The following is a 25,712-nucleotide window of genomic DNA, read 5'->3' as shown; positions in this document are numbered from 1 at the left end:
CCCTTTTGGAGTTTCAGGGGTAAACAGTGTAGCTGATTAGTGACCTATCTTCAGATGTAATAAAACAAAAGAAAAACACAACATGCCTCCATACTGCTCGTGTAGTGTCATCGAAGTGTCCGACTTCATATTCGACTTGAAACAAGGTCATTTACACCAAGTTTCAAGCCGTTTCGAGTTGAATATGAATGTCGGGGCTTCCGGACACGCAATGTCCCCACAGGAGCAGTATGGAGGCATGTTGTGATTTTTCTGTTGTTTTATTACGTCTGAAGAAGGACTCACCATTGACTTCCATCGTATTGGATTCTGCTCTAACAAAGTTTACCCCTGAGACTCCAAAAGTGTTTTGTGGACTCAAACACTTCACCACCCCCCCCCCCATCGGCATAGTGGTGAGTAGATAATGAGTGAATTTCCCTTTAAGATATGTTTCCATCAGTGTTACTGCTTGTTTTCAGTTGGTAAGTCAGAGAGGACAGGAAACGCTCCGGATCTGAGTCCTTTTTGACCTTGTTCCCCCCTCGTCCCCACTAAGCCAATTAGCTTCATTCTGGCCTGATTACGCCTACACATAATCCAAGCTGGAGTACTCTGTGTAGAGCAGATATACACATGTACATACACACTTGAACACACACTGCAGCTGCTGCAACTTAGCGGCAGCTGAGAGGCCTTCACTGAGGTACAATAAAACCCGGTTGCCACAACACTATCCATTATCAGCTTTGTAAAAACGCTTCCCACATCGTCCTTGGCCTCCCGCCTGTTAACATCAGCTCCGCATTGTGTGCCACACTCCGGAGCTCTTGAAGCTCTTACAATCAAAATCATTTAACAGTAAGTGCTTCAGGGGTCTTTCTTGTCATTGTGAAAAGGTGCGCTGAGCACAATTGCTAGTACTTAAGAGTCATCACGCTGAGAAAGGCCATATTTTTTGTTGTACCCAGTTGACAGTGTCAAGTGGTTACGCTGGGCACACTCTGCACAAATCCACCATGAATTGGTTGCCACAACAAATTTATTTTTTCTTAAGTATATTTCTTTGGCATTTCTACGCCGTGAAGGCAGAGCAATAAATGGTCGGGCTGACTGGGAGTCAAACTGAGAACATATTTGCCCTTTCAGTATGTTCCCAAACCACCCTGCTTTTTTGGGGGGGCTTGTCAGAAACATTCATAATAATAATCAACGTCGCTGAAGATGTGATTATCTCATATTGTCCCATAATCTTCTTGGGCCGTGATATATTGAAGCAATGGAATTTGCATGAGTAGTTGATAAGACATTGGTCTGTGGTGTGACAAACTCAGAAAATATATTTTGAATTGCTTTACATGGTCACAAATATTTCTCTAAATTAGTTATCAGTTATTAATGTTCATTAAATCAACCTCTCAGTGAATCAGCTAATTTTCCTCAGCTCTACCTCGCACAGGTAAATGTAAAATGAACGTGTCACAGTACGTGGAAGGCCCACCTGGACAGGGAACAGTACAGGGTTCCTGCAGAACAATGTGTGTGTCTCCGTCCACCGAGGGCTCCAGATCTCCGCACAGCTCGTCATCCACCAGGCTGATGTCCTGCTCACCCGAACTCTCCGACACGAAGCATGACACGTTCCTAAAGCGCAGGCCTTCTCCACACCTTGCTCCCTGGTGAGAGGGGAAGCACAGACGTGTATGGGTCAAACACACACTTTTAGATCAACTCTAAGAGGTAGTCGTGTGGGGATACACTCCCGAGTGACAAGTGTGGTGAAAATCTGTTCATGCTGTGTTAAGATATTTTGAACACAGACAGATGTTATCCCACTGACCTCAGACTTGCACTCAGACCAGGTGCTATATTGCCAGCTGTAGCAGGGCTTCACTAGACAAGGCTTCCACTGCGCCATCTGGGATGGACACTGTCTCCCGTCACCCTGAGGAGCCTGGACCACTGTCCGTCTTCTCCACAGCTTGCCTGCAGAGTGCCAGAAACAAAGACAAACATTTTTATTTTTCGGAGTTGTGAAATTTGAGGTCTCCATACGTCCAAGATTTGTAATGATGAGGAAAACAGGGTGCTCAGAGCAGGGTGGAGTCCAATTGATTTGATTTAAAATCGATCTCACTTCATGTCAGAGGCTGAAGTGAGATGCAGTGTTGTGGAACTGATGACTTACTTACTGCTTGTGTTTGGTTATCCCCCCCCCGAGTTCTCAGTTTCCTGTTTCACTTTGAAATTTTGCTCCTTTGTGTCTGTAGTTTTATTTCCTGCCTTGGTCCAGTTTCCCGCCCTTGTGATAGTCTGCACCTGTTCCTCATGTGTTTCACCCTTTATATAAAGTCTATTGTTTTCACCTGTATTCAATCTTTTCTGGTTCCCAGAGTTTTTTCTGATTGTTGAACTTATTTGGGACTTTGTTTGCTTTTGTATCTTGTTCTTTTGTAGTTTTACTTTTGCCTTATTAGGACACCTTTAGTTATTTTACTGGCTCCTGCGTTTGGGATTTTCCCCAATTCCTTGATACAAATAGTCAATTTACTGTATGTTTTGGTTTTGTTACTACACCATATTGATAGAAATCAAGTTCTATCCTGCTTTGTCCTGCTGTCAGTGGAAAGTGGTATTTGATCCCTGCTAAACATAAAAATCAACCAATAAATATAATCCAAAAAGGGAGAATTTTAATAATTTTCCCTCTTCAATTAAGGCTGTGAATCAAATGTTGGTCCACATAAAGCCGACCACTAATTAAGGTGTAAAAAAAGAAAAGATGGATATTCTTTGGTGATGCACATAATAAATATAATGTAACGCTATCGTCCACATCATTAGTTTCATCTTTGCATGAATTTCCCCTGTCATGTTGTATATGTGTAAAAATGACATGCAACACCAATAATTTAAATTACTTAGTATAGAATGGGTAGAGGTCGAAAGGGGATAACTAGCTTCAACATGTTTTGATTCTGACTCATCTTGTAGCCACATGACAAGCAATCATCGTTTAATTAACTAAATGCATATTAAAAGAAAATGACAAATGGGGGGAGGGGTTAAGACATCAGTTGTTGAAAGGCTTTTAATGTGAAGCATCTGAGCAGGAAGTGTGGGATTTCATTGACAGTAATGTTATAAGAATAGCATCTCATTCTCAAATAAATTATAGACAACCTGAATGTCTTGAAAATGGTAAATGTTATTCATTGTGACTTGCAATGTGATACTTCTTGACTTTTTATCATCTCTATGCAGAATCTGGGCTGTTTTCTCCAGTTACTTCATGACCTGAAGTTCATGTATCAGAGAATAAACTCAGAATCCTTTGAATAGTTTCCTGTAGTGTTTAAATATTCATATTTCTTTCCCGTCAAAATGAAACCAGTGACTTCCTTAGGTTGGGGATATGAGTCAGTATAAAGCAGGCAGGATCCCTCTACCGAATTCACTCTGCATTATTACAAAGATCCTCAGAGGAGACATCTGAGAAAACTCTAAATCAGCAGTTGCCTCAAAGGGATGGCATGTGGATTTTGCTGAATGCTCCAACCTAAAACAAATAATGCATTCAGCAGTTATGCTTCACAAGTGACCAAAAATGAAATCATAGAACTCTGGACCTTTCTAAACAGACATTTTGTTACGCATTGTAGCATTAATTCAGATTCAGAATGTGTCTTCTATCGAATGAAGACCATCCTGGGGACATCCTCAGATGTCCGGGCCTTTGCAGAGAGCCCATTAACTCCATTCTTCAAAGACATGTAGTATGAATTGATACAATCTTAAGTGCTGTGACTGTGGAGCCATGAACACTCCTCTTAAAGGGATTGTTCACCGAAAAATGAAAATTCACTCATCATCTTCTCAACACTATGCCAATGGAGGGAAGGGTGAATTGTTTGAGTCCCAGGGGTAAACAGCGTTGCAGCTGAATCCAATACAATTGAAGTGATTGGTGACCTATACTTCAGGCGTAATAAAACAATAGAAACAAATACTCGAAACGAGGTCAATTACACCTTGTTTTAAGCCTAAAAGTCCACTGGAGGTGGCTAAGCTAGCATACGTAGCCACATGATGGTGTGCCAGAGGGTCCTCGAACGCACCATGTAGGAAGATATAAGCATTAAAAGATGGTGTCCATGACCTTGTTTCGAGTCCAATATGAGTGCCGGGGCTTGCGGACACTTGGATGTAGTATTGAGGCATGTTATGTATTTTCTGTTGCTTTATTACGTCTGAGGAAGAGGTCGCGATTGACTTCAATTGTATTGGATTCGGCTGGAACGCTGTTTACCCCCGAGACTCCAGAAGTGTTTTGTGGACTCAAACACTTCACCCCCCCCCCCCCCCCCTCCTCCATCGGCATAGTGGTGAGTAGATAATGAGTGAATTTTCATTTTTCTGTGAACTATCCCTTTAATGCTGAAAACTTTTAGCTTGTGTGATGTCCCTTATTCAAAAATCCTCTGTGACCATGAAACACAGAGGAGGCATCATCCAAGAATTGGTCACAAAAACGGATTTCAGATTAAATGGCGCATATACGACTTTAACTTGTAGCTTTCATTCATTCTTTTGTATTCAGAACAAACTTCATGAGTCCCCGATGACATATAATCCATCTGCCTTCTCCTTTTAAAGTGAGAAACAAACAAGGTTCTGTCCTAGTTTAAAACATACCAAAAGAAATGTTAAAATAGCATCAGCATGTTAGTGACTGGCTCCATCATTTCCTAAAAACAAATGGAATCCTGTGCAGTGGGGTGCCATCAAGGTAAGCAAGTCAAGCAGTGCTTGAACTGTTCAATCCAAAAATAGACATCAATTAAAGCATATGTAAGTGGAAGTGAGATGAGGAGACCTGGGAGTGTTCTGTCTCATAAAGGATCTAATGTTGCATGTTTGCATTTGTTCTTAATTCAGATTCTCCACTGGATTTGACACGTTATTGTCCGTGGGAGCTAGCTTGACTTCCATCATTTCTTTTTTATTTTAGTGGGCGTTAACGTATGCCATTGACAAAGGCTGGAGCTTGTCAAGCGGAGGGGAGAGTACCTTGTTCTAGACTTTAGCATACAGTATGTACATTGAGGATCAAACCTGGGATCTCTGGCGGTGGACTGGCTACAGCTGCTTGTAGAGCTGACGCTGACTCTTTTTGCAATGTTCTAAGATAAGATATCTTACACACATTATAACAAGCATGGGCAGTGTACAAAACCAAAATTGCTTCAACAGTCTTTTCTTCCTCAGTATTAAGAGGCAACAGCAGGTAAATGAGCAAATGACACTAATGTACCATCTCTGTGTAAGATCTGCAGGAAGTTTGGGACGTTTGAGAGAGAATTGTGTTACACAGGTTGTGCAGATAGTGGAGTTGTGTGCCTAACAAACAAGTGGCAATGAGAGAGCGTTAGGGTTGTGCGCTGCAACAATAACGGCTGGAGCAGAGAATTAGAAGTTAGCAGTTCAGGCTGTTTGTCAGTTGATAAATGCTACAACTCATCAATACCCAGTACCTTTGCTGCTTTCAAATTCACCCATTTAGTTACTACAGCTACCTTTCAACCAATAGGATGAAAGCGCTGGTTTGGCACCACTGTCATACACTGGTGTGCCTCACCTCTATGAGTTTCCCCAGTCAGTCACACTGCACTCAGAGGCACTGGTTCAGCTCACAAATACAAGATAACACCACCTTGGTGTTTCATATGTAATGCATTTACAAAACCATGGTTGAATCTGGGTCAGTTTCTGTTCTATTTTTGTGGGTCCCTGTTTAACATTATGTGTAATACCTGTGCGGATCAGTGACTACCTGGATGTGAGCCGACAGCTAATCATGCTGGAACTAGTGCTGTGGGTGTATATCATTTATAGCTTGCAACATTGGTGCATTAAAAGAGTTTGGATTGAGAAAAAAGGTTTTTAAAAAAAGCCCAAACAAGGTGTGTGACAACAGACAGGCACAGAGTGGCGCAGGACAAGGATGGATATCTTTTTCACCAAGATGAAAAGAGAAAATGAAAATAAAGGTCAAAGCTTGCGGCAGATATATATTTTATCAACTCTTTTGACATGGAGGTTGGATTATATCTATACCAGCCAGGCACAGATGAAAAAAGCTTGTTTTGACAGCCTGTAAACGGATGCTAGTTTGATATAAACTGTGAAGTCAGTGCCGATTGGGTCTGTGTCTCCGTCAGATCGACATTTCAGAAAGGTCCATTTCAGGCTCTGGTCCAGCAGTTCTGTGTGGGTCTGGATCCAATAGACAGGTCTAGTTTGGTTCCGGGAATTACTTTTCTGGGTATTTTGGGGTTTGGGCATGAATTTTTGAACACCTTTTTTTGGACTGTATGTGTCTGGAAATGAGAAGTGTGACTAATCCATACCATAAATGGGCTCTTAAAGAAAACCACGAGGAGGGGAAGATTCTTTCACATTACATATGACCTTGATTGAGAGCTTAAGAAAATAACAAGGTAGAAGCCTCTACAGAATCTGAGCCCCAGTTCTCTAAATAAACTTCCCCATCTCTGACATCACGCCGGCTTTTACTATTGGTTGCTTTGCAGAAGGTGGTGGCACCCTATATCCAACAGAAACCTGTCATCGCCCTCCATTTTCATGCTTCACTTTTCTCCCTGCTGGCAGCTATGGCAGAATTTGGTGTTGAGCTGTGGGTGGTGGGGATGGCTGCTGGGTAAAGGAAAGCCCATGCCAGCTGTTTCTGTCGAGGTTTGGCTGGAGAACACACAATGCCATGATTATCTATGCACACAGGTTGACATGTGCAGGAAAATAGCTGAGTTTTTACACTGCCTGATTGATAACAGCACCTCGCTGCTTCCAGGTATGTGCACTTGCTTGAGATAACTAATCCAGCTCATTGCTATTCCTGGCTCTAGAACAGAAATTAGCTCCTCCTGGGAAATATGTCCTCAGAGTCAGCCTGGAGATAAAAGACAAACACAGGAAGGAAAGCGAGACGGGCCCCTCTTTTCATGGCCTACCTGCTGTTTCTCCATGAAGGGAGAAAATCCTTCTCGCCTGGGGACAGATTAAAGTTACCACAATAGCTAAAGTCTGTATTGGTTTCAGGTCGACTATTTGCTCTTGTTGCCTCTAGTTGCTGTTCTTTTCAAGGACTCGTGGAGAGCAGAGTGCTCCCTGAGCCCCAGAGCACACACTCGTAATGGACCACCAATCAATGAGCTGATCCTATGGAATTACACGCGAGGACATTATTATCCCTGTCTCATCTGCTTTAGACTGTAACACCATCGTTTCTCACATCATAAAGCGTTTCCGGTTTCCACCATTACCGTAAGAGAGGCCAGCTTTCTTTAGCACACAGCTGAGCACCGCTGACCTAGAGCAGTGAGAGATCATTCTCAGCTCTCAAAGCATTATGCTGCCAACGCTTTGTGAAGAGGCGGTGTTGGAACTTCACTGAAATGTAATAAAACAATGACTTCAACTTCACATTAAACCGCATGAACAAAATAAGTCCTTATTAGGGATTCACAATTAATCGTGTTAATTAATTAATTCGACAACGCAAGACTGAGAGACCCTGCTTAATGCTTTTGTGGCTATGTCTAAAGTAAACTAGAAAGGCAAGACAATTACGAACATTTAAAATATTGTATCTTCAAGAAATTATCAGTTAAATCAACAAGATAAATACATTTTCTAACGATCCTTTGTGGTGCTATCTTGAGAATTTTAGGAACGCAGGAATCAGAACTTGCAGAGTATTGGTAACATCTGCAATTCACCACAGTCGACTCCATTGAGAGGACTGCAAAACCAAAGAACACCTCACATGGACTTTGTGCCAAGTTTTCTGAAACCGACAGCAGTCGTGATTTATAAGAATGTGTCTTCAGTGAGAAAACATTTTAAACAGGGATTCCACAGAAGTTTATACAAAGGTCAAGGTCCCTGTGACCAGGGTTTGAAAAGTATTACAGGGTGCATCTGATCCCAAAATCGAATTTGTTATACATTCGTGTAAACAGAGCTAAAGACATACCTGACAGCCCACAGGTGTGAGAGCAGTCAGACCATGGAGACCAGTCTGACAGCTGGCAGTTGACTGGGCACTCCACCACACAGGAAGCGTTCATCTGCCACTTCCTCTCCAGACCCAACTGCAAGACAATGCCATGAGGTTTCATCACCTGTGTTTCATTCAAAATCATTTGAATAGCTGTGGACAATGGGAAGTGACACACATCTCACCTCTTTGCAGGACTTGAGGTCAACAGATTTACTGTCGCTCCGCACACAGTCCAACATGCGGGTTTTGATGCCGTTTCCACACACTGCACTGTTGCTCAGCTGACAGGTACTCCAATCTGCAAGGGGGGGGGGGGGTCAGTTTCATCAGCAAAAGGTCAATGTTAACCTAACATTCTGATGCAACGTTTCTGCATGTAGTCTGCCTTTCTGTTTGAGTCTCACCGGTGATGTTGTAAGAGTAGTGAAAGCAGTTGCTGTTCAGTTTGCAGGCCTCTGTCTCTGTAGTCGGGGGACACTCCTTCTCTTCTCCAGGCTGGCGGAGTGGGTAAGCGCTCCTCTCACGGGTACTGTTCCCACTACACGGCTGAGAAGCAGAGGAAATCATTCATTTTGTCCCTGTGTGTTCACACATAAAACAACTATCTGCCTTTGTTCAAAAGAAAACACTTGTGGAATAAAGGAAAGAAATGTGCTTCAAATCTTTTAAAGAAGCAACATTGGCACATGAAGTAGCTGAAGACATTGAATTATTCAGTAATGGAATCAAATTAAATCCCTTGTAACCAAAGTCCTTGGGAGTTCTTGAGTCAAAATTCAACTGAATTACAAATCAGTGGTGATATTCAGCACGGCAGAGTGCCGGGATGACCTTCTCCTCTATCCTATACCAGCTTGCTGAGAGATGATCTCCCAGGTTCATACTCTCTCCTCCCTCTGTTTAGTCAACCTTCTCCTAAGTGAATATTCCTCATGCATGGGGCTCTGCTAGACTGAGTCCCTCGAACTCAGTGGAGTTTCTGAAAGAGGGAACAGCGGCACAGTAGGGCTGGTACTGAGCAAAGGGGAGGGAGGGTTACCACCGACTTTGAAGCCTCAAAGGGTTGATTTGTCTAGTTAGCCAAGCTTAAAAGGCCGTTCAGAGCCGTTTCAGACCCTGATGGTGGTAACTTTTATTGCTTAAGAGTGCATGTGTTGGTAAAATGTAGAAAACACAGAAGAGTTGTGAATGTTTGGGATTTTATTTTGTCATTACCAGAGATTAAACTGGGCTTTATATAGATAGTCTTTATGCCATCATAAGAGAAAGTGGAGACTACATGTGAGCCATATAGTCAAACACAGCCAAATCCCAAATTAGGCTTTAATTAACTCTCTCTCTCTCTCTCTCTTGTTCTGAACAAGGGTTCAAAAAATCACTTGTCTGCTTTCTGGTAACAACTCTTCACTTTCTCAACCTCTTATCAATAATGGAGGATTGTTATTATCGATGGCTATTATCCAATGCAAACTCAGTGTAGAATTTCAGGAGTTACAGCAGCAGTGCACGCACACACATTCCTGTGGGGTGCAGCAGCTCAGTGAGGTAGCTGTTGAGGTAAGAGATGCACCTGATGCAAGTATTGATTAATTCATGCTTCTGATGGCATCACCGGTCAAGTTGAAATGTCTTGATGTTACCAAAACACTCATCAATTAGTTATATGAGGCCTTACCTACGTGGGATGTCTCGATTGGTTTCATGTCCCTAAAGCCTTGCTTTAAACTGCAGTAACTACTCTTGAAGTTATGAAGGTTTTTGAATCACAATATTTTGCTTACAGGGAGATTAAAAAATACACTTTATTCTCATCGATGTGATGATATTGAAGGAGACGGAGCTCGGCTGCAGCAGTTTAACTGGATTGCACTCTACTCTCAATCCCTGAGTAATTAAGACTGTTTATATTCTGCAACTGCAATGACTCAATCCCTCCTTTCCTGTCAACGGTCCAATATAAGTCATAATAACCAAAAGAAGAAGAAAGAAACACAATGACAGTGACATATGAAAACGATTGATTTGTCTTTAAACAGAGAGCAATATAGAGAATTAGCACAGTGGCAGAGGAAATAATATACATTCTTACCAGTTCACATGAGCTCCAGGTTCCCCAGTCTGATAAAACGCAATCTTCGGGGCAGGGAAGCTGGCTGTTGCGGGCCCCCAGTGGCATCTCCTCTGGGTCACACAGATAGTCCTCTACTTGCTCCGAGGGTCCGTCTATAGTGTTCAGCATACACCTGGAAACAAAGGGGTTCAACGTAGAATCAATCTGTGTGTACAACACCTAGAAATCTGTGACAGGCACCGCATCAGTCTTCAATCTACCTAGAATATATCCTAGTGAAAGGCAACGCATTCCATTGTTTAATATTTCCGTAGTGTAACAATGTTGACTAAACACCAGGAGAAAATAAATTATAACTCATGTTTAAAATGCTATGCAGACCGCATTTTCAAAAGGGTACTGAGTTCAGACCATCCGATCAGACACGACCATGGAGGCTCATATCTCTGGTCATCTAAGGAGTCTTGAGTTCAAAAGACAACAAAATACGGAAATGTAGTAAACTGGCTAACACGTAGCTTAGTACAGGCAGAGAAAAGTCCAGTGGCTGGCTGTGTAAATGTCTTACCTGACTTTCCTGGTCTGAACACCTTCCCCACAGTTGTCCTTCACATCCACGTTGCTCACCTTCCACACACTCCAGGGCTCTGCCACCCAGACATACTGCCCACAGTCGCTGAGGCAAGGCACCACCTCATACACCTGACACACACAAACACCACAGTTTACCTGCTTGATCTGTGGTTTAACAGCAGGAAATGTGTAAAGTGAATTTTGAATGTGTCCCCAAGCTCAGAAACCAATAAAAAAGCTTGAACAATTAATTAAATTACAATCTAAATAAAACCTTTGTTTATTGAACTTTACCAATAAAAACATGACTAAAACAATACAGGAAAACACAATTTCAGAAAAAAATTAAAAGTAAAAGTCCAAAATTTGAATAATTAAAAATGGATAAATTACCTGAGCCTGTAGATTGAATCCATTCATCAAGGAAGAAAAAGTGACAACAGAACATGGGTCATTACATAATTTAGTCATTATAAATTCATACAGCTTCATTTATATTGCAAACATTGCATCAAACACGCAGGAACACTTTAAATGAAAAAAAACTAAAAAACATACGAATATTAGAGCACAGGGAGAGACACACCAGACTAATGAACCAACACAGGTCTATAAAAAGTTTGTTGTCTATAAAAATTGGCTTTAAGAAATCCATTAATTTATATTCCATTTGAAACATGAAAGATTCCACAAATCTGATAATCTGGCTTTGTGCTAAAACAGCAGTTGTTGCATGGGATGGATAAGAGGCAGAGATTTGAGGATTGGCCGAGGAAGTGGAATAAGGAACAAGGAAAATAGAAATGTTACATTTCTCTCTTAGACTCTCTTACCTGGCTGACATGGTCTAGTTTAGGACATGGTCTCCCACCATTATAGGGCTTTTCTCGGAGCCACTTGGAGCGCACTTTGACACCACTGCCGCAGGACTTGCTGCAGCGTGACCAGTTGGACCACTCACTTAGTTTGCAGTCAGATGGACATGGGATGATGCAAGCCTCCTCAATATATCCTGTTAACAATCATATAACAATAAAGCATCAATACAGATCAATGATTATCCACACAAGAGCCTGAACCTGTTTTTCACAATATAACAAGATATTTTCACATGACTCCAACAAACTAACAAATATTTCATGTTATAACAATAATATTCAATGGTAAATGGGCTTAATTTATATTGTTCTAAAGTAAAGTTCTAATCACGAGACATTCAGTCTTCTGAGCCATGTCACCACATATCTTAGTATAACATGACGGTTTCACATATTGATGTCAGACAAGGACACTGGAAGGTACTCCTGATAAAAATGTGACAATGCTTCCATGCAGCTACACCGAGGGCAGACACTGATGAACTTGGGATTTAACATTGATATTAGGGGGGGGCATAACTGTGGCAACAGATTTTGATCAGCACAAAGAGTTTAGAGGAGTTCTTGGAAGAGTTTGAAAAGTAATTCAGGTAAGAATTTGCTCAAAATCAAAGGAGAAGTGTTAATTAAAACTAAAATAGCATCCATCATAGCATTTCTGACAACATCTTTTGGAAACTCATCGGTCTGAATTACTTATTAAAATATAAACTTGTGACCACCTGCTTTGCTGCCTTAATAGAAACCTTCCTTAGGGTTGAAAGCATTGTTCATTAGTCACGGCTGCTGACTCCAGTCTACCCATGCAGTCCTTTCCCTCACACCTATGAACAAACCTAAGATCACTCATCTCCAGCTGTAGCCTGAGGACAAAATATCAGTTGGAAGGAGCAGGCAATTCCAATGTTACTCACGCAACACTCTGTAGTATTAGAGAGCCAATCAACCACTCCCAAATCACAGCGAAACCCAAGCAGCAGCATCGACTCTGAGTATCTTGTTAAAGTTACAGATAGTTAACATCAAGCCGCCCCGTACTGGGATGAAAACTTTGACTCACAATGAGACAGCTTTCTGACTGAACAAACACAGACAACCTCATTCCCCAAAGTGCTCTGATGTGCTCTTTGTTTTTCCAGGGTTAAGATGCAAAGTATGACAGAACTGTGATTCTTAATTCCCTTTTCTGGGACATACTTTTGAATGTTAATACAGCTCCCAGCACAATGGTCTGACAGATTTGGGCTGCCGGCAACAAATATAGCTCCAAGTTGCCCGGATTGATTGTTGAATTTACACTTGTGGTTTGAAACACTGGTAACGGACTCTGAAGTGGGTCCAATGTGATTGATCGAAGAGATTGCACCTAATGCAAGCGTTGACTTCCATCGATACATAAACTGCTCAGACCAATCACAATCATTTATCTAACAGCATGTGAAACTCACCATGGCTGTTGCAGCGTGAGGTCTCCACTATGCGGTTGTCCTGGTCGTAACACACCATAGCCTGGTAACGATATCCTTGGCCACACTCCTTGATGTCACCTTGGACCTTCATGCCCAGCTGACCCTCCAGACGGCCATTCTCAGGGAGGACACAGTCGGACCAGTTGCCCACAGGCTGGGCGTTGTATTTGTTACACGGGCAGTACTGTGTCTCACTCAGGGGATACATTTGGTGGTTTTTACACTGGTCACGCTTTTTGCTCTTCCCTTTAAAAAAGCATAGTTTTGGGAACATTATGATTATTAATTGAGCAAGAAATTAATATCGTACTATACACATGAGACTTGTTGAATTTGCACAGTTTGTTAATTTAATTATATAAGTTAACACAGAGGGTCGGAGGACCTCTCAGTGAGGCTTACTCAAAGAATTTTATTTAATTAAAAATCAGGTTTTCCCATCTACTGATCTCCCTCTAAAGGTCATTTGGATAATATAATCTGGAAGTCGACTTGAAGTTACAGTCTGCCACTCACCCACTAGCATCCTCTTGCGAGCCCTGACACCCACGCAGTCGGCAGTGCAGGAGGAGAACTTCGACCAGCTGCTGAGTTGACAGTTTTCCTGGCAGGGCAGTTGGCAGTGCTGGATGAGAGGCGGCATGGAGCTGGCCAACTTAAGACAAGTTTCAACGTCTGCTTGCCCTCCATCCTGCTTCCGACATGAAACAGCTACAGGGAAATGGAGTGATGGAGTTCATGAGGAAGAAGACTTAGTTGTACTCTCAGCATTTGGTGCTTTCCTGCTGAACTACAGAGGCAATGATGATAAAGAGATTGTTGGGTGGGATACTGTATTCTCCAAACTAGCACTAAGACATGCCATGCTTCAGTATTATCCAACTAGGCATCATACCAGCTGCGACACATGGTTATAGAGCTTTTAACTCATGAGCACACAGTATTGAGTAATGAGTACTCAGCAGTCAATACTAGGCTAGTCCCATTGTTACTCAAACAACACAATCATGTTCAGAGGTGCTGGACTCATCCTTCTTAGTTCTCAGCATGCAGACAGACCTGGTTTTAACACCAGCCCTGCTCGGTAAGAATGTGCTGTCTCCTCAGATTACTTGAAATTAGCCTTAGTCAAGCTGCCGCATGTAAGAAACATTGGTGACCAATATTGACTGTGATAATTTCAGGCCATCCCCCTGTCATCCGATCTTACATCCACAACATAAAGAGCACACCCACAGATACCCACCCATCAATGGGAAATCAAAGGCCACAAAGTGAGTATGGCCTTCCACATGCTTAATCGAATGAGTGGGTGAACAGTAAGAGGTTTATATTGAATTGTCTCACCCCAGTTCAGAGTATACAATTACAGGTAATGGTACACAAGCCTTCCAAGATGGAGGAGCAGGATGCTCAGTATTGAAATCAGATAATGGCCTGTGTCTCTGAGAGTTTAACAGGAGTCTGAGTGTGGCCACTGATACAAGTCAATTGTTTGCCTGAATCATTTCTCAGGCCACATTCAAGAAGGCAAAATTTAAAAACAAAACTCTGTAAAACAGCAATGAAAATTTCACAAAGATTTCTGCTAGCTTGAAGGTCACTGTGATGGATTGTGCCTTTTTCAATATTGTACTAATTGATTTTCTTACCAAAAAGGACCCTTTGGCTCAACCCTTTAGGATTTTCAACCCTTACAAAAAAGTATAGTGTGCGGAAAGAAATGATATGCAAAAGTTGCAGAAATTACGATTTCAGACGATCATTTGTTAATCATGTAAAATGAATTCCACAGCAATTTGTGCTTGTGAGCTCTGCTGGTACTGTTGGAACTGTAACATTAACGTCCCTCTTCTCAGTCCCATAGAATTGACAGCTAAACCCAAGTGGCAGGCAGCCCTCATGTACTGCTTTAATGGAAACTGCAAACACACTTCCACAACCACATCCCATGTCTGCTCAAGTTTTCTCTGCTCTGTTAAAGTAATGTGTTCAAATAAAGAACAAAATTGGATGTGAACATCTGAGTAAAGAGAGAGAGAGAGAGAGAGAGAGAGAGAGAGAGAGAGAGAGAGAGAGAGGGTGTGTGTGCCATTCACCTCGAATCTGCAGCCCTGGCCCACACGTCTCCAGAGCTCCAGGACTGTCCTGGCGTACCGACCATGGAACTAGCTGGCATCGCCGCCACTTGTGAGTTTTCCACCTGAAGAGGTGTGAAGAGGTTGAAAAGGTGTGAAGAGGTTGAAACGGTTCTTAGTTAGAATCCCTGGACTAGACAGACAACACAACTAAAAGTTGAAAGCCCTGCATAAAAAACTGTTCACAACACTCTATGCAGGAAAGCGCTGGATGGAGCAAACAATGCACTAATAATGCTCCTATTTTTGGAGCATTAAGCCGCCAGTAGACTTGTTTGGACGATGGCTGTATAGAGACTCCCCTCCCCACACACCTTTCTGACACTGGAAGATTTTGTCTCGATTTCTGATACCTTCTGAGACATATAATCAAATAATCCTCCTATTTCAAACAGTGAGAAGCCAACTCTTTTAGCTTTTAGCTATTTGTCTTTCCTTAAGATAACACCTGAGTGTGACACCATGAATGTCTTTCGATAGATACTGTCTGCTGTGAAAATCAATGCCTTTATCTCCATATTCAAAGAGTTTGCTTCTCACTCCAGCTTTCAGGGAGACTGTTTGGATCAACGATAAACCCTTCTCATGTCCAATGACATTGGACAAGATGAGTCCAACTGGTTCTGTTCAAGCATAACCCAACCCTCACTGCTTGGAAGAACAAACATGTTATGTTCAGTCAGCCCTTACCATGTGGAATGGATTATTATACGGCATCAAACGCCAACTTTGCAGGCAGTAGGGAGTGATGAGAACTTTTGTAATTGTTCAGGTGGATGTGACGATTTTTAAATGCCATATGAACAGTAGTAAGGATAACATATGAAGGTGTATCTTTCAGGCCACAGTCCACATATCCACATATTATTGAACAAGCTGTTAGTGGAAAGAATGGGGGAAAAAATCCTGTTATAGCTTGAGAGCCTTTATGCGTTATTCCCTGATGGCTGCAGACCTATCTGGAAATCTGCAAACCATATTAACATTGTTTTTGATCAAAACTGAAGTCCTTTTGGTACCTGATTATGGACACATCTGTAGCTCTTAACATACATGCTGTAACCACCAGTAATTTATGATAACATAGAATGAATATGCGTGATAAAAAAAAAAGGACCCATTACCGGTAACCATGACACACAGATGGAGCCTCGCACTCTCTCTCCTGGCTCAGCACCTCCGGACAGTCTTGCCCCCCATTGGCTGGTAACTGGATGATAATACGTTTCCTTAACTGCTTCTTCTTATTGTTACCACCTAAGAGAAGCAACATGAAAACACATGTAGTGTAAATAAAGAAAATCAGGCACAAATACATTTTCAATTTCAAGCAAACACAAACTCCCTTCAGGCTAGTGTTTCAGGTCTGTATCATAGGTTATGTCCCGACACTAACACACCTCAAAACGCAACTACATGACCATTCACACACACACACACGTCATGTGAGAACCAATGTAAATAGGAAGCAGGTTGTCTACTCTGCAGTTGGTTGCTTAATTGCGTTAGCAGCACTTTGACCAATATTAGGAAACAAATTGAGTGGTTTCCAAATGTGTCTGTTTTTGAGTAAATATACTGATATGTTTTAAACTTAACCCTGACGTACTGTTCATATTCCATGCCTTCACAGTATGGTCCTGGTCAATTTTGGCCCGGGCCAAGAATTCCCTCATAATAATTGTCTATACCATATTTTAAACAACAGATCTATTTAGAATGTAAATAGCCTATCTGACAATTAATAAATTGATGATTAATCCTTAATTAATGTTTCAAAGAGCAGGGAGAGTGTATTTTTTAGGTTTTACACCAATGGTGGAGGTTTTTCCTCCATGTTGTCTTCCTGCTCTTAATCACTATCTGGTTCCTCGTCTTGGAAGATCGGATCAAGGGCCGGTTGCACAGTATGACTTGCTGCCATAACCTCAGTCCCTGAAATGGCAGCTCACGTACCTTTAGAATCTTATGAGCACCCAACACCTCTTTGATCTCAGTTAGCTCAGAATAAATGGATTCTAATTAGTTTATTATTAGATCGCTTGTGCTTGCAGGGGCAGATCTCGTGTCTGTGTCAAGGCACCCTCTGACCTCTTTATGACTATATGATCACTCCTATGCTGTTTTACTCTTTCACTGTCTGAGATTCCCCAATGACCCTTCAAAGACCAGCAGGTGCCTGTCTCTGAGGGAACCTGGGCAGATGTGCTGGGAACAAAGACACTTCTTTGTGAGAGTGTCAATGTCCCCCTTGAACTCTGTCATCACTGTTCCATAAAAAATACACACAGACATGGCACGTACGGTTCACACTTTCAAGATTCACCTAAAACCACCATTTTCCTGGATTTGATGCTGGTGGCTCTAAAATCCATTTCAATAGATACTGGTCAAATTTGTAGCACCTCTACGTCTAGTATAAGTATAACATGTTTGTGTATTTTGGGTCATTATAGGAAATGTCATCAAAATGTAGGCTAAAAGAATGACATTTAGGGTATTTTTACTGTTGTCAGGTGTCAAAACGGGTCAAATAACAATATGTAAGGGTTGAATGCATTACTGTGGATGTAGCCTAAATGTATGAAAGTAAATGTTGGTGTAGTCACACCTTCAGTTCTTGTCCCCGGATCTTAATCAAATAAAAAGATGTCATTTGTGCAGTCTTGAGTGTGTCTCATTAAAAGTGCTGATGTAGAACATACGTGATGAAGTGCAGTGGGTCTTCATTTTCTGTAATGCACCCGTCTACTCACCCTCTGCAGGAAGTGGCCACTTCAAGGGGAAGGCTAATCCAATCAAGTGAAATATTGAATTTTACGCCCATCATCTACTCTGTGGTATCCAATACACCTCTATGGGTGGTAGAGGTTATGGACTTTACAGGAAGTCTATGTGAAGCCTATCAGATTACAGCTGTTATACTGCCAGAGTCCTGGTGATTTGTCTTCAGGACTGTGATGATTTACAGAAGGTAGAGAACCCCCGTTGAATTGGACAGGGATGACGAGCTTTCAGAGGGACGGGACTCTTGACACAAACTGCATCCATCATGATTGCAAGTCTATGGATATGTGTCGGTAAAAAGGAAATGTATCTCAATGCGAGAGGATGCGTCCACACAAGAGAGGGAACTGTACTGTTTGTGGATTGTCTTATGTCCTATCAGAGTTTTAATGCGCAAAAAGAAAGATGCATTGATACTGTAAGAAAGAGAGTAATGGAGTGAAGACAAGATTTGTTCAGCAGCTTCAGGGGAGTAACTTTGCCAATATACTGTGTGTATAAAACAAAACTCAAGAGAATGACAGCCACACACACACACACACACTGAGGCTAAGTGTTCGGAGCTCTCCTGCTGATTCTTTGACAATTAGGTTCTAAATTGAATCGACCCTTTTATATAATTCTACCTTTGTGGTCTGCAGCAAAAACAGAATACAAATGGGCTGTCTCAGCCCCATGAGGCTTAACACCTAAAATAAACAATTTCCTAGAGGAAGACTCTGATTTAGAATGTGTTTTTTTGGAGATACTGCATTTCCCTAGAATTTATTAGACATGACACAACTCAAACAGAATTAGATTCTTTGGTATTCCGTCTCAGTGAGCGCGATGATTTTATTATCTGTCTGCCTGTGCTGAAATAATGATGAGCATATTTGGTATGCTTCATCATACAAGAACACAGACAAGCTTTGATGAATCCTCTTGGTGCTGTGGCATTTAGCTTGTGTGACACCATGTGCAGTGTCGCTGTGTGTAGAGAAGCTACCTGCTCGACATGTTGATGGGCAGGGGCTCCACTCGCTGTACGGGCTCACAACACAGTCTCTCTTGCATGGTAGCAAGCAGGGCCTGACGGTGTCTGGGCGCAGACTCTCTGGACACCTGAAAGTACATCATTGACATGCTCAGTCACACACACACACACACACAGAGTACCCTTGAAAATCTGATAGAGACGAGAGAAGGTGAGGCAAGGAAAAGAAAAAAACTAAAAACAAATAAAAAAACAAGACAAAATGGAGGCAGTGTAACATTGTTACAAAGCTACAAAACCTTGTAGAGGTCGGGTGGATTAATGGTTCTCCAAAGCAAGTGACCTGGAAGAGTAAAGAGCAGTGCTGTTCCCTCTCTGATTCCTGGAAGACATTGCCACATGTTCCCTGGTTGCACTGATAGGGCTGTTAGAAGCGCAGAATGAGATTCCTCTTGGTCTAATGAGTCCACACTAAAGTTTCACACCAGGCTGAATGAACCAAACTTAACAGGCTAATGCACCAGAATCCCAACTGAAACCAAAAAGGTCAGGTATGAAAGTTTCCCATTTGCAGTACACTGGTCTAAAGCTTTTCAAATGCCTCACTATATCATTTTAGTTTCCCAAATTGGTATGTTGAAAAACATGTCTTTTTGTAGAACCCAAACTTTAGCCCATTTCACAATTTCCAAATTCCATGTAATCGATTAAAAGTCCACAAGAAAACCAGAGATATACCACAAACACACACACATTTGACAACAATATTTTAAAATCAATATTTGATCCACACACCTAGTGTATCCTACATGTTACAGTTTTTCTCTCATGCTAATTAATTAAAAAGCTCTAAAGCCGTGAGTCACAGTGAGGATTGGCAGTCCTCACTCTATGTCCACAGCTGGTGCCACTGTTAAGAGTGGGTGTCCCTCTCTCTACTGAGAGTGAAAGTGAAAGTGTGTCCCTGGTCAGCAGGCTCACTGCTCAGCATGACACTGTATGTTCAGGAGTAAGCGCAGGAATAAAAATTAATTTCCATACACAGCGTGGGGGCTGGTGGGATTTGCCTGCACAGGGCCACCGTGCTGCCAGAATAATGTTGACGTTCTGTTGAATAAATAAATGGATAATACCGTTTCCCAGCAGATGCCTTGAGGAGGGGGAAACAGACCCATATGCTTAAAATGGTTGGTCAGCAGCTCCTCAGCTTACACCTCTGCCAGAGACCGACATCCACATACTAACCAGGACAATGAATGGTACAAAGTGCCATGTGCAAACTAAGTCTACAACCAATCCTGAGCCAATCCTGATGATCAGGGAAACTGACACCATCTTGTCTGACATTCTATACAGTAATCAAAGTATCCTCTCATCATTCTCACTTGTTACTGTTTGTGTGGTCATTTGTCCTGTTGCTCCAATAGTTGAATGGCTGTAAACAGATAGCTGGGTTGTATGTCCCCACTCTTCATCCTGTTAACAGCTGTTGATGTGATGTGACAAGGTATCAAAGTGAATGTGCACTTTTCTATCTAAATTTGTTTTTACTGTCTTATATTTCTGTATTTATAAATGGCTGAATGTCTTTAAAGGTCCAGTTTATGATTTAGGTGAAAGGGATCTATTGGCAGAAATCGTGTTTTCATTAATGTGTGACCATCTAAATTGTAAGAATTGTTGTTTTGTTTACCCTAGAATGGGTCTTTTATATTTCAACACTTTATATTTACATCAGGAGCGGGTCCTCTCCAAGGAGGCCGCCATGTTTTTTACAGTAGTCCAAACTGGACAAGCTAAACACCTTTTTAATTTTTATGACAACTGAAGCTGACCACAGGTTCTCTGTCATGTTTGGAAGGGGAGGATGAGGTGATAGGTAATCAGCTGCAACATGCAACTTCACCACTAGATGTCAGTAGATTCTACACACTGAACCTTTAAATTGACGCATTGTGACATCGAGACTTTACTCTAATTCTGCCTATACAACTTTAATTGGACAATTGTCTCTCCAAGGAACAAAACTAATGCAAGACTAGAATAGTTTGAAATGTTCCCAGTTGTGATCTACAGTTCATTAGTCTTGATCATAAAAATGAATATGTAGCCATTACTTCAAGATGATTGTTGCATACTGTTGTTTCAAAGAACCATATATTTTCAAAATCCCTTATATTGTGAAACTTCAACCCTAAATCCAACCCTAAAATAACAAAATCATTTCTGTATGATAGAAATGAGGATCCTATAAACACAAAAGACTTATCTCTTTCCCTGCTCTATTAGGAAGAATATGGCTCTTGAATATACCAGATAGATATTACAGACCTTTAGAAACCCGGTTGTGGGAGGAATCATAAAAGACTAAGCAAACGTAAGTGGACAACTTATAACATGCTAAATACCTGGTTCTAATTTGAAACCGGCGTAGAAATATCCAATTCATACTTGAGGTCCATGAATAAAGACTTAAGGGGGAATCTTACTTTTTGGGAGGAACCTGGCCGACGTTGACCCGGACACAGATGATCTTGCGAGTTTGCATCCCCACTGAGCAGGAGGCGTCGTCCCCGTGTGTTCTGCTCGCAGATGTGTTGGTGACCGGAATGGAGGAGTCCTCTATGCACTGGCCCCAAGGGTATGTTTGCCAGTGGTACACGGTGCAGGGGTGGTCATTGCAGTTCCTCACCTCCTGCAGAGCACTGTTGTTTGGACAGAGGATTCCACCTGAGGAACAGTGAAACAGCGTCAGTATTGCAGCTGTGCTACGGACAAAATCTAATTGGCACTGACACAGGAAGTTGGAAAACGTGTTGGAAGATGAGAACAATTTTAAAACACTTAAAACTCCATCAACTCGTTATGTCTTGGTTGACTAGCTAGAACTTGGGCAGGGCTAGCAGGAATCATGAGCTGATGACAATTTCAGAACAGAACAGTTCTCTGACTCTTGAAACCTTGTGCACTCAACACAACCACGCCCCTCTAATCAGCTGACGGAGTAACCGGAAATGAAGCTAATTGATGCCTACAAAGCAGGGAATTCTATTAGAAGATATCATCGTGCTTCCAGATCAAAACTTGCACCTTCTGAAATGTCAATAAGAGATGTGGAATCATTAGAACTTGGAATTGCAGGTCTGCTGGGAACAAAAAAAAGTCAAACCCCGAATGACTGCAGAGGAACTGGAGGAAGGTTGATCTGAAAAAGGAGTGGTTCCCTCATCATTCCACTGTACAGCCTTGTTGTGCAAACAGGATCAGGAGGACCCCCCAAACCGGCCAACTCATCACACAAGACACCATCTGCAGTGACTACAGGATAAGCCTGAGTCATTTTGGTAACAGGCCAGTCACCAAAGGTGTGTTTGGAGAAAAGGAAAAAGACAAGCAACTGCCAACTTGTCAACTGTTAGGCATTGATGTGGGTATATTCTGCTTCGGCATTGTGTGTAAACATCACAAAGACGGAGGAAGTAATGAATTCCCCTCAGTGCCAGCAGACTCTGGATACAAATGTCCTGCGGTCGATGGGATAGTGGAATGTGCTGTGTGTGAGAGCAGTTTAAGAATATCTAGCGATAAAAGTGATATAAAGAATTGAGAGTTCAGAAGATTCTGAAATCAGGAATAGAGACCATCCTGACTGGCCACTAAAACTGTTTGCAAGCTGTGATATCTGCCTGTGTGTGTGTGTGTGTGTGTGGGAGGGGGGTTATGGAGTTTTCAAGAGCTGTCTTAGTAGGGTGCACACAACATTTGCATGTGCAACAATTACTTTTAATTATTCTAGTTAAGGTAAGAGAATTGGCAAGCAGTAAGGTGTTGGCTATCACTTGCTGTGTGAGTCTTTGTGCATAGCTATAGATCAACAATCAGCCTTTATTTTTCTATGACTTGTATGAAAACAAACATGGCTGAAGCATCATGAGAGATAAGGCCGACAGTCTCTGGGGGCTGGGCCAGCCACGAGGATTGACAGAGATGAGATGACCCAGGGGGCAGAGTGTCTATACAGAGCCAGGGGCCTGGATGTGGACCCAGGTGGGGTTTGCACACCATGTGACTCACTTCATCACGAAACCTTGTCATCAGCAGCCGCCATCACCTTGGGGAGAAGACAACCCCCCTAAGAGAAGGTCAGCCATTAGCGCCTCAGAAGGCATTGAATGACATCTTCCAGCCAGAGATGGAGCATTGAATTGGACATGAGAAAGCAGCTCTTATAGAGGAAACGTCTGACCTCTGTGTAACAGCTCAGAGGTGATATCCTAGACTGTAATTTATAAGCGATATCAGTGGATTTCATCATCATGTGCAGTCATCTATCAGGTGCGGAGCTCATTAACACATGGAAAGACACACCATTATTGCTGCACAGGCTAATTAAACAGTTAACTGATAAATATTTAAGTGCTACCAATTAAACCCAACAGGTTTTTGAAAAATGAGCAGCTCAAATGGGTGAAATTTGTCCAGGTCACAAGAAAGGGTTCTGCAGCAGTCGACTTTACCTCATCACTGTCTTCAGATATTATTGGCTGAGTGCTTAACAAAGTGATTAACTCAACACTGTCTTGTCATTTGTAATGTTTGTCTTGACCTGAGTTATCTCATACCATCACCTGTACACACCGCACTGATATTTGTGTTAGTGCGAGTGTGTCCATGTGACTATGCAGCTAATGGTTCACTGAAGACTATGGAGACTAAATGCAAAACACGATAACACTCATGTAAAACAAATTGCTGACATTGTTTTTTTAAGGATGAAAAAGTGTCATATCATTTTGATAAAATACTTACAATATTTGTAGAATATGTAACCTTTCTGCATTAAGATGTCCAGAAACAACTAAACCTATGTTATACACATATATTGAGTTGTGTAGTTACATTATCAATATTGGATTTCAAACCTATTGATATGTGTTTTTTTAATCAAGCTAATGGTACGTTTCATTTGGTTTCCTGTTTATGGCGTCATATCCCCTTTGCACATGTGTCAGTGTTGTGGTTGTCTGATAAAAGTGGTTAAAATGTACTCTTTATCCAATTTTAGCCATATTTTTATATACTTAAAAATATATATACTTTTAAACCAGTTTAACCACACACAATATCTTAAACTGATGGAGGATTTTGAGCAATCAGGCGTGTGATCTTTAAAGATATGAATTTAAAACTGTAATATGTATACAAAATATAAAGTATGCTATTGCCTGCCATAATGCTGAGGCTAACCTCGGCTCTACAACATCATTTAGGTTCTGGGAAATAAAATAAAACTCTCACCCTCTCCTGGAGGTGGTGACATCATGAGCTCACCACTCTGCAGAGAGGATTATTGCATTCACACTCTAAAGCCCTTTGGTACAAAATAAGAAACACATTACTCATGTTTCCTCTGACTTGTGGACTTTTGTACTTTTATACTTGTGACTTTAAGACAAGTGTGTCCTGGTCTGTTTTGGTTCTCACATTATGTCAGCCTTCTGGCATAACTTAACAGCTTAATGTGTCCTCTTATAGGTGAGCTATAATTGACACTGGTAAACAGACCATGGCAACTCCCGTCCTTGGATTCATTGTCCAATAGATTTGAAACCCAGTTGAACCAATTATCCAATGAGGATTGTACATCTGCACCTATGTCAGCTGCCATTTGCTGGAGGGTGTGCAGAGAATCCTGTTTCAATTAGATGCTTCATTAGTGAAGTGTAAATAGTTGTTCATCAGTTTCAGGTTTGCTGGTTTAACTTAGTTCCAGTTCTTTAGCTGAAACTAAGCTAATTGTCCCATTTTCTCAGCTCTATGCCAAATATACAGACATGAGAATGTTTCAGAAAGAGCCATGGCAGTGCAGTAATTTACAGAATATCTACAGTAGATGATCACGAATGAGGAAATAATCAACGTGAGCAGTCACTGTATTGCTGACCCTCATTTTAATTTCCAAATTAGTGGTTTAGTCCTGGATTAATAATTTTTTCATGAAAAGATAGATTCACAGTTTAATTTCTCAGCCACTAAGCTAATGTGTAACAGGGCATCACAAGTGATGGACACTTTTAAACTAAGATCTTTTTCAAAGGTTTTGTAAAAACCACATTATAGCACAGGTGTGCATACAAAAAACATGACCATTCCTGGTCTGCATTGATAAAAGTTCAGACTGTGACTTTGACCTTTTCGTACTGTGATGATGATGGACTGAAGAGCAGCTTTAAGGCAGCCAACCACAGACTGGAGATATTTTTAAACCTCTGTAAGGGCAAGAGTTGCCTTTTACTCTGCTACTCTCTACTCTGCTGTGTGACCCTTACAGAATACTGAGGCTCTTTCCAAACCTTTCTCAGCTCGGCAAAGCTGACAACTAGGAGATGTCTATGTTACTTGACACTTAATTCATCACATTCCACATCAACATGTTTGGCTCACTGCTCTGGCCCTTGCCATCCATCTAACTCTCCAGCAATATCTGCTTTCTGAATGCTGAGAAAGCAGCTAGACAAGGCATGGCCCACAGCACACAGTATCATGTGTGATCCATGTTCCCTCGCTCCAGTGTGGATGCTACTTTATTGCAAATATGTAAAAGACAGCATGCCACGCAATGTGCTCCAGAAGTCAGACGTCATAAGCTGTTAAAATGATAAAAGGGGCGTAAAACATAAAATTACGATCTGCTGCCAAGCCAGATGCTTGAACCATCTGTGCAGCCTCTCATTTTTCCACATAACGAGGTTTGGTGA

At 41.7% G+C, this 25,712-nt stretch overlaps 1 protein-coding gene across 1 annotated transcript in view; it reads right to left on the bottom strand.

Annotated features, from left to right (window-relative positions):
- thsd7aa (thrombospondin, type I, domain containing 7Aa) overlaps positions 1 to 25,712 on the bottom strand; it is a 137,985-nt gene that overhangs the window by 17,932 nt on the left and 94,341 nt on the right. Inside the window, exons 8-22 of the mRNA XM_034600231.1 lie at positions 21,444 to 21,684; positions 18,967 to 19,082; positions 16,316 to 16,448; positions 15,153 to 15,256; positions 13,570 to 13,764; positions 13,033 to 13,299; positions 11,540 to 11,718; positions 11,100 to 11,105; positions 10,702 to 10,835; positions 10,152 to 10,305; positions 8,467 to 8,608; positions 8,245 to 8,360; positions 8,036 to 8,153; positions 1,820 to 1,965; positions 1,481 to 1,655 (exon numbers count right to left, since the gene is read on the bottom strand). Of these exons, the coding sequence (XP_034456122.1) occupies positions 1,481 to 1,655; positions 1,820 to 1,965; positions 8,036 to 8,153; positions 8,245 to 8,360; positions 8,467 to 8,608; positions 10,152 to 10,305; positions 10,702 to 10,835; positions 11,100 to 11,105; positions 11,540 to 11,718; positions 13,033 to 13,299; positions 13,570 to 13,764; positions 15,153 to 15,256; positions 16,316 to 16,448; positions 18,967 to 19,082; positions 21,444 to 21,684 (2,226 nt within the window). The remainder of the gene's footprint in view (positions 1 to 1,480; positions 1,656 to 1,819; positions 1,966 to 8,035; positions 8,154 to 8,244; positions 8,361 to 8,466; positions 8,609 to 10,151; positions 10,306 to 10,701; positions 10,836 to 11,099; positions 11,106 to 11,539; positions 11,719 to 13,032; positions 13,300 to 13,569; positions 13,765 to 15,152; positions 15,257 to 16,315; positions 16,449 to 18,966; positions 19,083 to 21,443; positions 21,685 to 25,712) is intronic.

Source organism: Hippoglossus hippoglossus, chromosome 11 (genome assembly GCF_009819705.1).
Source record: "Hippoglossus hippoglossus isolate fHipHip1 chromosome 11, fHipHip1.pri, whole genome shotgun sequence".
NCBI lineage: Eukaryota > Metazoa > Chordata > Actinopteri > Pleuronectiformes > Pleuronectidae > Hippoglossus > Hippoglossus hippoglossus.
Note: the sequence above shows the minus strand (reverse complement) of the source record. Positions and strands in the feature narration are given on the sequence as shown.